Source organism: Numenius arquata, chromosome 12 (genome assembly GCF_964106895.1).
Source record: "Numenius arquata chromosome 12, bNumArq3.hap1.1, whole genome shotgun sequence".
In the NCBI taxonomy this organism is placed as follows: Eukaryota; Metazoa; Chordata; class Aves; order Charadriiformes; family Scolopacidae; genus Numenius; species Numenius arquata.
In genome coordinates, this window is record NC_133587.1 from 25,928,839 (window position 1) to 25,940,477 (window position 11,639).

At 44.0% G+C, this 11,639-nt stretch overlaps 1 protein-coding gene across 1 annotated transcript; it reads left to right on the forward strand.

The window, feature by feature from the left end:
• The first annotated feature begins 1,313 nt into the window (after nt 1-1,313).
• Nucleotides 1,314-10,646, forward strand: MSRB2 (methionine sulfoxide reductase B2). The gene is made up of 5 exons (XM_074157532.1): nt 1,314-1,414; nt 2,695-2,803; nt 3,814-3,890; nt 7,818-7,965; nt 9,576-10,646. The coding sequence occupies exons 1-5, from the start codon at nt 1,314-1,316 to the stop codon at nt 9,678-9,680; spliced, it is 540 nt and encodes a 179-aa protein (XP_074013633.1). The 3' UTR covers nt 9,681-10,646.
• Nucleotides 10,647-11,639: the final 993 nt, after the last annotated feature.

Sequence of the window (11,639 nt, forward strand, 5' to 3'; positions counted from 1 at the left end):
CGGGTCTCTCGAAAGGCTCCCTAACATGTTCTAATTCCCTCCTAAACCGTGGCTAAATGACTGATACAAGATGCCATAGGGGTAAGCTAGAAGGGGTTTGGAAAGACCTTTTTCTGGTGTTCGTGGAAAGATTTTTCTCTGATCTTCACTTCCCCAAAATGGTTCAACATGGAAAAATGTTGTCCTTCTGCCTACAGCACAGACGCTGCCCTCCACCAGCACCGAGAGCCCCGACGAAGCCTTCTCCTCCATCCCCAGCAGCCCCCCCCACCCCTTCCATCCTTAGTCATGGTCCTGAGGACTCACAGGCATCACATCTCCAGGATTTTTAGTGAGGTACCCTGACTGCACTCCACCGTGTCTCATTATATAGGACAAAGCCTTTTGCCACTGCAGACAGCGAACGCGATCATCTACAAGCCCTGCTGCCATCTGCCTTTCCATGCAGGGCTTAGTGGATCCCAGCAGAGGAGCTGGATACAGCCGTGGTACCGATCATACGCTGTGCTGGATGTCCCCGGCTGCCATTGAACTCACCATCTTAGACATGAGGTTGGCTCAATAAAAGGGGTATGTCTACACAAGGCTGATCACAGAACACTTTTTTTTTTTTTTAGCTTTGATTTGAAAATGATGCTAGAAGAATTAGACTAAAAAGAAAGCAATTTTGCATTAAACACCGTTATTAGCTTTGTTACCCGATGCGATCAAAGCGGTTCCTTCTACATCGTTCGGTAATGATGAACTAATTCCAGATCAGAAATGGAGTTACTGGGGAAAAAAAAAAAAGCAGACAACAGCATTAAGGCTTAGCCTGGCAAACTGGCTTGTGCTCAGGTCCACCTTTTAAGCACAGGAGGCTAAACTAAAAGAGGGGTCCTATTACAGGTATATTTATAGGCCAAGTCAAAGCAGCTGTGACTGCAAATCACGCTGCATAAACAAGTAGCCACTTAAATAGCCCATCGCCTCTGCAATTACTCGATCAATATAACTAAGTGCAATGCCTGTAACACGCATTTAGGAGAGCAAGAGCACTTCTGCATGCAAATACTAGACTTGTTCTCCTTAAAAACAACCTATAACGGCTGCAAGCAAATGCCCCGACAGGATTTTGTTGTATTTATGGCTGCAGTGATGGTTCAATTTTTAAGCTGATCTCTTTGCCTCTCGGTATGAAGTGATTGAAACCTCCATCTGCAAACGCTGCACCGGTATTTAAGCGCGTGCTTTAGTCGCTGCTTTTGTAGGGTGCGATTATTTAGGTTGAACACGCGGATTAGACGTCCCCCCCCTGTTCCCGCCCCGCCGATATGGCGGCTCGTCTGCTCCGGGGGATGCTCGGGAGACGCCTTCTCCTCCTTCTCCGCTCCCCAGCGCAGGGCTCCAGCAGCAGCGGCGGCGGCAGAGGTACCCTCCGCCCAGAGCATGGGGAGGGCGGGGAGGAAAGGGCAGGAGCAGCCCTGCAAGGGGCGGGCATCCCCGTCCCTGGTGTCCTCTAGCCGGTCCAAAAGGGCTAAGGCAGCCTGCAGTGGGTATTTCTCTTGAACTGGCAGGCTAAACTCTACAGTTTTTAGATTTAAACTGTAATTTGCAAATTCCTTTATTTTTCCCCAGTATCATCTCTGCATTGCAAGAGATGAATCCAGGGAAGCGTTCACCACTCAGGAGCTGTTTTTTTTCCAAGGATCCTGTGCTGATGGGAGATAAGCGTGGAGGTAGTTCCCCACCTCAGGTTTTTTGATTAGAAAGGAATGAAATTATTTTACCCATTGTTTTTCAGCCACTCTATTCATTCTTTGCCAATGCCATGCAACCATAACTGTTCTGCACGGTGTGTACAGACTCACAGGAGGCATTGCTGGAGGTTTGCACCATGCTGTGTGACTTCTGATCTCCTGTTGTGTGTCCCTCGCTTAACTATGGCCCCACTTCCCTTGGGCTGTAGGTGTTGCTTTATTCCAGGGCTCCTTAATAGCCCCGCTTTTCACGGAGGCCTGTGGAAGTTGCTAGTCATTAGTGGCCCACAAATGAGCATTAGTTCTGGTTTCTGAGGGTTTCCAAGAGGCAAACTGCCAAAGCTTTCAGTGATACCTAGGGATGAGGGCACAAGCTGGAACATAGGAAGTTCCATTTAAATATGAGGAGAAACTTCTTTAGGGTGAGGGTGACAGAGCCCTGGAACAGGCTGCCCAGGGAGGTCGTGGAGTCCCCTTCTCTGGAGATCTTCAAGACCCACCTTGATGCAGTCCTGAGTGATGTGCTCTGGGCAATCCTGCTTTAGCAGGGGAGTTGGACTAGATGATCTCTAGAGGTCCCTTCCAACTCTGACAATTCCGTAATTCCATGAGGAAGAAGCACCAGCAGTTATCCCAAGGCAGGAGAGAGGACTGCGCCGGGAGAGTGGATGGTACCTTGGGTCATAGTTGTCCGTTTCCATCCAGAGCCTTCCCAAGTGGTCGGTGTGCTGGAGCTGCTCTCTGTGCGGAGCACACAGAACACCAAGCAGACTCCTGCACTCGCCCCTGCTCTTCTCTCCCTGAGCTGCTGCTCCGTCTGTACCCATAGAAACTTGGGGAGAATGGAGGTGATGACGGAAATATTCACCAATCTATGAATCTATGAAAGCATCAACAGAGTCTAAGTTAAAATGGTGTTAAAAGTAATACAAGTTGTCTTTCTATACCTAATTGAAGATACAGGCTCTCTGACTAAACAAGCTGAAGCAACTGTTGCTACAGAATGGAAAAAAAAATTGACTCCGGAGCAATTCTACGTTACAAGAGAAAAAGGAACCGAACCGGTAAGCAAAAGCGCTAATGCTCTCCAAGGTTGAGCCACCTCCTCTGCCTGCCGGGCAGAGGAACACCTGCCCTGGGGGACCTGCCACCGCTCAGCTGCTTTGGAGGTTTCCCCCTGCCTTCCTGTAGATGAAAGTTAGACTCAACATACTGAACGGCGTGGATTTTGTTCTGACACAGACTGGTTTGCAGATGAAAAAACATTCTGCATTCTTTTCTTTTTTTTTTTTTTTTTTTTTTTCTGGGATACTTTACTGCCAGCTCAGCCGACTGCGTGGCAGTAGTGGAGGCCTCTCCAGAGGGGAGGGAGAAGATCATATTTTTGTCCCATAGTCTCCTTTTTTTGACCATATGTAGATAAGCCATAGAAATCTTACACTCAGCACTCCATTCAGGAGCTGGGTTATCCCTCGTGTGCCAGATCACACATCCACCCACCCACCTTCTCCCTGCACTTTGCTTCCTTCTGTGACGGAGGCCACGGAGCGTTGTGGGTGGAGCGCTGGCGTCCCCAGCCCAGAGCCAGGGATTCTGCGAGCACAGAGCATGTACTGGGGGATCGAATCATGTGAACCGTGCCCAAATCCTTCTCTGCAAAATAAGGATCCCAATTCCAGAGCATGCAGGCAGGAGGAGAGTCCCTTTGTAGAGCCACTTTGAAGTTGTGGCACTCCGTAGCAGAGCCCTGGTCTTTGGGATCCTGCACATTTCACAAGTTCCTCGGAGGTCACGACTCCGGCCCTGGTACCTGGATGATTTATGCATCTGACTGGTCTCAAAGTTTCTTGGGGCAGGGGGTAGTCTTCACGATTAATCCAAAGGCATCCTCCCCTTCATTTCTTTAGGCTGCTAATGTTTGTTCTTCAAAGCCCCCCTGTGAAGCCTTCTTTTTATGGTTTTTCTCCTGTTTTGAATCTGATTCCTACATGCTTGTTCCAGATGGTGAGCTTTTAAAGACCTGCATTATTAACTTCTTTTCTTTTCTTTTTTTTTTCCCTTCCTTTTTTAAAAGCCATTTAGTGGGGTCTACCTGAATAACACAGAATCGGGACTATACTACTGCGTGTGCTGCGATGCCCCGCTGTTCAGGTAACATCTTTTAGATTTCACAGCATCCTCAAAGCACTGTAACTGTGGCGGGGGGGTGGGGGGGTGGGGGCAGTGTGTTTCCACGAGAGGAATGGAGAGTGTAGGTCAGAAGAGCAAATCTTTGGTGCCAGAGTACTATGTATGAGATTTCCAGAATACCTGTGGTGATACAGGTACATGGTAAACCCTTTTCTTGAGTAGATGAGGGTCTCCAGTGGCCAGCAGGCAGTAGCTGCTACATCAGGGTCTGCTTTTTTCTCCTGCCGCACACACTGTCCTTTTTGGTTGATAATAATTCTCTGTTTAAGAGGTCCCTAAGCCACAAGCTGCCACAAAATACATGTGTCTGTGCCTGAGTATCACTGTATGTTTGCTCTGTTCTTGTGCTCTTCCATAGTCATCCTCTGCCACTCGTGCTTCTGGGCTAGAGAGACCTTCGGTGTGCCTTAGTCTGCCTGGGTCTACTGCCTGGGTTCCTCGTCCTGGAGCTGAGACCTCCTCTTCACCCCCACCCCCTTCTTGTTCCCTAAATTAAATTCCACTTTTTTTTGCCTTTTTGGTTACATCTACTTTTTAAAACCCGACTGCGAACGACTGCGCTATTAACCTCTGTGCTCTTTACAATACTATATATTTTGCAACTTCATTAAAGGCTAAGTAAAAGGAAATAGAGTGCCTCGGAGTAGGATGTGCAGAGGGTGTTCTGTTCTCTGTAACCGAACCAGAAAAGACAGTTCGTTATATTTTTGATCTAGAAAATAGCCTTTATTTATTCCCAACTGAGAGTTCAATGGAACATGGCTGATATGCCCGTTTTTATGAAGATTTTAAAGGATGCATCACAGGTCAGGACTTCAAATGGGAAGCTGAGGAACAAGAGACCTGGGTAGTAAGAAAGGGTGAAAAATGTGATGGCTGTATCAAAAATAAACCTTAACTAAGCAATTAAATGATAAAATTAGAGGCTAATAATTGTGAACAGTTAGTTTTCCTTTGGCCAAGTACAGAAAACTGCTGTTATGCAAATAAACATTTGCTTAAAAGTATCTTTTTCTATAAAGGTTTGCTAATAAACACCCTTAAATAAATTTATTTCAAAAGCTAAATGCAGCATTGCAGAATATTCTGAAGACAAGTACAAAACCTAAAAATACCTCTGGAAAATTCAGATAAATTAGAGAAATTTTAAATTACTAAGCTGTGGATGAGCTCCTTCAATTCCTTCAAATGTTCCTTCAATTTAGGCATCCTTTATATTAGAAAATAGATATTTGCAGGCCAACATGAAGAGAGATGAGCACTGGAGGGAATTGCTTCTGCTGCTAAACTAATAACAAAACAACAATATAACCAAACAGTCACGCTGCTTTTTGCAGTATCCAGCTCTTAGAGAATATAGGTACCTTTCTTTAAAGCATAAAATAATGCTGAGCCTTACAGACTGATACAGGGAAATTAAAAAAACCAAAACTTAGAGAAAAAAACCTTTTAAGGAAATTGAAAATTATTAAAGGTGCAGAATAGTCCGAAAATCTATTTTCCATGCATGCATTATGTTGTGGAGGACACTAACAATGAGGAAAAAAATGGTATTTGATACAAGATTCATTCATCATGTTTATTTCCTAGTACATTTTAAACGTCCTTTCTTTTTCAAATGCATTAGGTCATTAGTTTCAGGTAAATATGAAGCATTTCCTCCTTTCTTTCAAAGTGTATATGTGTGTGTGTATATTTATATCACAATTTATTAACTTTGGCTACCAAATATTAATTTGAAAGAGTTGGAAATACATGGAACAAACCCCTAACCTTTATAGATAGCAAATTGTGGTGCTTTAATGAAATCTCAAACCTTCAGCGAACCATAAACCTACAGCTGAGATTCATACAGCAAAAAGCACTTTTTAGAATTATCTGGCTTCCATCCAGGACGACTGAAATAGGGATCAAAGTAAATGACATGTGCTGGAGGAATGGTGTGTCGAAGGCTAATCTAATGCATATGTTTAGGGAAAGTCCATTTATCCATAAATTAAGTGGTGAAATACTTCAAAGGACAAATATGATCTTGAACAGCAATATTTTTGGGTACTAAAATGTTTCTATTAGGGAATCTAAGTGATATTACTGTTAGTAAAACCACACAGAGACCATTTCTGTTGAGAGCTAGTTTAACAGCTCAAAAGATTGATCCTTTAGCAGTGGAAAACATCTACAATAAACTTAAGTATTGTGAGCGGCATGTAAGGGACGGAGTCAGTCAAGGTCAGATGCAAAGCCCACATAGTATTTAAGACCTTCCTTGACTCTACAGGTTTTCAGAGAGAATCCTCATAGCTGCGTATGAATAAGCAGCAGGATCCCTGTGTCAAAAAATGAAGACTTCTGATTGAAATCTTTCAAAAGCAAAAAAAGAAATAGCACAGGTATATGCCAGGGAAACTCAGAAGGCGTGTACGGGCATTTGTCTGCCCCCAGGTTATTCTTTGGGACTCTGTGGCTGGTGGGCACGGTGCTCATGTGGTTTGCCCTCTTTGGCTGGAAAGAACTAGACCTGGAGCCCAAAACACCTTCTCATACAAACGTGGAGTCTGCAAACTGCATTTGCTTCAGCGCAGCCTGCTTCCGTGACGTGTCCTATTTCTACCCGGTTTTATGGCGGGGAGGAGGTAGGAGAGCATTCCGCATGGATCTTCGCGGATTGATGTAGAGGACTGAGAAACAGCCAGCACAAAAACAAACCTTTGGTCATTCTGTGTTTGCAAATCCTCTTTTGTTTCCCATACAGTTAATTATAAAATGTGTGCTGAAGCATCCACTGTTGGGTTGGATTTTTTTAAGCTTTTTGCCCAGCTTCTTTGTCTTGTCTTTCCAAAAGTAAGATTTTCAGATTTTTCTTCATTGTATTAATATCCCACCAAAATATATGTGACATATACTAGACATTTTGCTTTAAATTCTGTATTGACTAATGGACTAATCCCCTTGATCACAGAAACCTGCTGCTGGTGTTGGTGTCTCCGTCCACCACTAGATGCCAGTAAGAGCATTGGGTTTGTGAAACTGGGATAAAACAGGGGAAATCAGGAGGAAATGGTTGTGGTGGGTCACCAGACCACTTACCCCAGTAGTGAGTCTGTCTTCATTTTTCGCTCTAACTCACACTGGGTCACTCTTTGCTAGGAGACAGTACTGATTGCAGAGCTTTAAATAGGAGGGATCATCTCATTTCTGTATGCTAAATCCCAAAAAAATATTTTCCAATATGCTCTAGGTTTTCATACGCAACTCAATGGGGTTGGTAACCTGGGATGTTAACAGGAGGCACCCAAGAGCTGAGAGTCTGTAGTGCTGCTTCTGAGGGCTGCGATTATCTCTCAGGAAAAGCAGATCTTTGCTCTGTAAGGGCTTGTCGTTGGTTGACCGATGGTTTGAGCAAGGCTCTGTTTAATTTTCCAAAGCAGTTTGGTGGCTGACCGCAAGCCGAAGCCACCACCGGACGTGAGCCTGGGCCAGTGGGCCAGCCCAGCCATTTCCCATACTTTGTTTCTTCTTGGAAACTCTCGTCTCTGAGGTTGTGCTGCATTGGAGCACGCTTTGAACTGCAGCTTTGCAGGTGTAATGCAGCTAAGCAATGTGCTCAGTTGTTGGAAAAACCTTTTTTCAAGCTTTGTAAGATGCCAATCTCTCAGTGAAATAGAAACAGTGAGGCAAAAGCTCCTGTTTTGGGCTGATGGAGAATTCCCTTTGGAAAAGACCTTCCAGCACAGTTTGATGCCAGTGAGAAAACTTCTACTGTGCCAAATATTATTAATAGTAGTACAAGACAGGGATGAAGAAAAAAGCCCATGTTCTTATTAAAACCAGACTTTTTGAGTAACATCTCTGCTATTAATTAACAAGAAGATCTGGTTTCCACTATAGCTCAGAAAAGAAGTACAATTCTGGGACTGGATGGCCATCGTTTTCTGAGGCTTATGGTACTTGTGGCAGAGATGAGAGTAATACCAATATCATGAGACGACCAGACAACTCGTTGGGATCAACTAGAACTGAAGTCGTCTGCAAACAGGTATGTTTATTTTGGAGGTGACACCCAAAGACCCAAATCTTAACAAATAAGTTTTTCTTTGTGCCCATGAATGAATCTACCTAAATACAGCAGCGACAATTACGGTATCACCTGAGCCGTTTTATCTCACTTCTTGGTATGAAACACATGAGTAGAGTTCAAAGTATCAAATATAGGCAATTGGTTTGGGGTGAAGAAAATTATGTGACTGGGGAGAATAGTTGTATAAGTATAGCCAAGGGCTGGAGGTTAGACAGAACATTTATTCAGAGGATCTCAGCTGAGCTGCAGGATGTGACGACAGACAGCAGAATGGACTCTGAGATTTAGTCCACGCATTTGCCCCATCACAGGGGCGGTCCTTCTAACTTCAGTCCTGCTAAATGTTTGCTGAAGCTGTTCTTAAAATATGCAGTAATGGACACTCCATAGCCTTACTGGGTAATGAGCTGTAACCTTTGTGTCTTCCTACTGTTGGTTAGACACTGGGGAAAACACTGAATTTGCTTCGCAGCAGTTGAAGCTTATTACTATTTGCCCTGCACGGTGGTGGTGGTGCCCCACATCTCCACAGCTATCTCCTAAGGGTTCTCTTGTATCACAGGAGCCACCCTCCTATTTTGGGTAGCTATTTTGACTCCCTCAATCATCTCTTTTCTGATCACCCTGTTGCTCTATTTTGCACTCCTTCTAATTGATCCTTTTCCTTCTTGAAGCAGAGTGCAAAGCTGGACATCGCGCTGCCACTGGGCCTAGCCTGCATCAGAGATCTGAGGCTCTTTAGGTGCATTAGAGATAGCGTTCCTGTCCTTGCACCTCTACCTTCCCACAGCCCATGACCCATACTTGTTTTGGGACCTGCTGTAATACTCGGGTCCTTTTTTCAAGAACTGCCACCCCTAACCATTTCTTCCCAACCTTAAATCTGTGCTGTTCATTCCTTTTGTTAAGGTATAATAGTATGCAATTGAGTTTAATGAATTGTATCTTGGGTTTGGGGTTGGGTTTTTGTGTGTGTGTGTGTCTGTTTTTCCAAACTATTGAGATTGCTAATGCTGCCCTCCAGTGAGCTCACAGCCCCTTCTAGCAGGATTAGGTATTAGCTGCAGCCGTAACAAGCATTCGCTGCAGCCCATTATCATGATAGAGTTCATGTTTGCAGGAATATCCAGCAATCACCTTTCAAGAACCCCAGATGATTGTAAAATGAGCCACTGATAGCTATTCTGGGTCTAATTTTTTCCCACCCGTAATTTAGGAGCGGGGGGAACCCTCAGTTAACCCATGAGAAGGACCTATAGTGACGGTCTCAATTAACTTGAAATTTTTTGTTATATACTGAGATGTCTAGATCCTCCCATTTACTTCCTATACTTCCTGACATTAGTACTTTTTGACTTCCTTTTCCGGGATCTGCTTGTTTGGGGGCAGATATTCTCCCACTGGCCAGAGGCGATTACTCCCTAGTCTCTCCCCAAGACTCCCCCACCCACTCAACTCAAGAGTGAATTAATTATACAAGTTTCTTAATCCAGGATAGCACAGTAGGTACCAGCACAATGTTGGTCCATAATTGCAGTGGTAATAATGGTACATCATTTCTGTTGCAGTGTAACGCCCATCTAGGCCATGTGTTCGATGATGGTCCCACGCCTTCTGGGCAGAGGTTCTGTATCAACAGTGTTTCATTAAACTTCAAACCAGGCTCTGGTTAGTGAGCAGTGGATCTGTGTGGTTCACAGAACATCCTTTCACTGCTTGTACAACCAGCTTGTGAAAAATCCTCGCGCTTTTAATAATGAGCTCAAATGTTAGTATTTATGCAATTGCAGCTTTGCTTTCCAGCTATTATCAGTGTTGATAAAATATATATTTTTGTGGTAACTCTTTGGCAGTTTGCCTTTTCATGGTTAGTGTGAGGTAAGTGTTGATCTATTTATTGTATTTTTTAATTTAAAAAAAAAAAAGGATCTGTGCAATAGTTCACATTCATAACTATCATTATTAACTGTAGTGAGGCTGCTGAAATGAAGTGGTCTCCTGAACCTGACTTTGCCTGCTCTGAACAGTAGTCGTGGCACCCAGGAATACAGATGTACATGTCTGATCATGTCGGAGCTTTTACTTCTGCAAAATCATCATATCCTTCTAAAGGGAATCAAAAATAACGTGAATCTCCAAATTAGGCTTGGGTGGGGGGTGTGTCCCCTGATGCGAGAGACCTTTAGCCAAGCCGAGTGACTTTTCTGTGAACCATAAAAGCAAAGTCCTGAAGGAGGGCCTAATTAAAACTATTCCAGGCAAGGGAATCAGTGGAGACATGGAGTCTTTCTTCTTTTAAATCAATTACTTTGATTCTGTGTCCAACAGCAGAGCTGAAGTAAGATTTGCTCCAGAAACCTCCTCATACATAAATAATATGATAATAATGTAACGATCTGTGTAATATCTCCAGACTTCCGTTATCACTTGTCTATTTCAGAATCCAAAAACAAAAATGAATGTGAAATTTACTGTATTCAGGGAAAAAATCAGCATCAAAACACATGTTCAGTAGTGATGCTTTTGTTGAAAGCATGCCTTGTCTGTTCTTCCTTGTACAAGTTTGTAAATAATTCTGTATTCTGCCAAGCATTGTCACCGCGGTTTGCTGTAACAGGAAAATAAACCGTATGTTTGTTAAATTGAGCTTTCCTGCTTTCAGGTTTTTTTCCAGAGAAAATAATCTCTTGAGTCAGAACATCAGCTTCGCTAAACTGGCTGGGTTTAAATGCTTCCCTGCTGAGAGTTACTAGGCAACATCTCATTTGGCTTTACCTATAACAGGCTGTTTGCATTCTCCCCACTTTGGTTGCCTCAGTAATAAAAAGGGTGCGTTCATTTACTAGTGTAGTCTTAAAACTGTTTAATATCTTCAGACAACGGACCTCTACGGCACCGAATTTATCTTTGCTCACTCTGTCTGGGAGCTCTGCAGTTTTTCATTCTCCTGTAATTTCCACAGGAGAACTCGACAGTTTCATAACTTTGAAAAACATCTCATACGAAGACAGCGATCACCACAGCCAACCTAAACCAGAATGGCACCAAGGCCACCAGAGGTGTGAAGCAGCACGAATGAAGCAGACGCTTGCTGCTACTGGCTTTATATAGTGTCATAGATGGTCATCAGAGGCGTCTGCTAATGGCAACAGCATGCTGCTTGCCGTGTCTGTGCCGCATCATGCTCTGCCACGCAGAGATGCCCTCACATCACCTATTGCTCCGACCAGGATGTACGTGCCCAGCCTGCTCAGGTCTCTGCTCCCAAGAGTCTCCACAGGTTCTATAGAAATCTCCATCCTCGTATGCTCTGAGTGCAGGTACCCCTTATCCTGATATACTTTCATTCACTGGTTTGTTTGTTTTTTTCTTAAAAACTATTGCCCAGCTACTGGAAAGGAGGTTTGGCCCTTACAGGCATTCTTTAGTCAGACAGCCCTCTCCTCTCTCCTCACCTTTCCCATCAGGAGAGGGTTGTCTCAGAAAGGAGCGTGACTAGAAGGTGTCCCCAGCTGGACTCCTGTGTTCAGCCAGGTGCTGTGGAGAGGCCAGCACCTCCCTGAGTACAGTGATTTTTGGCTGGGATACCAAACTGAAATTTCTCGTTTCTACAAATAGCAGAAAGCAGGAAG

Excerpts from the sequence above, each read along its gene's own strand:
- MSRB2 (XM_074157532.1), top strand. The coding sequence starts at position 1,314 with ATGGCGGCTCGTCTGCTCCGGGGGATGCTCGGGAGACGCCTTCTCCTC. Across the intron at positions 1,415-2,694 it reads AGCGGCGGCGGCAGAGGTAC|AGATACAGGCTCTCTGACTA; the intron begins CCTCCGCCCAGA and ends ATACCTAATTGA. Across the intron at positions 7,966-9,575 it reads CTGAAGTCGTCTGCAAACAG|TGTAACGCCCATCTAGGCCA; the intron begins GTATGTTTATTT and ends TTTCTGTTGCAG.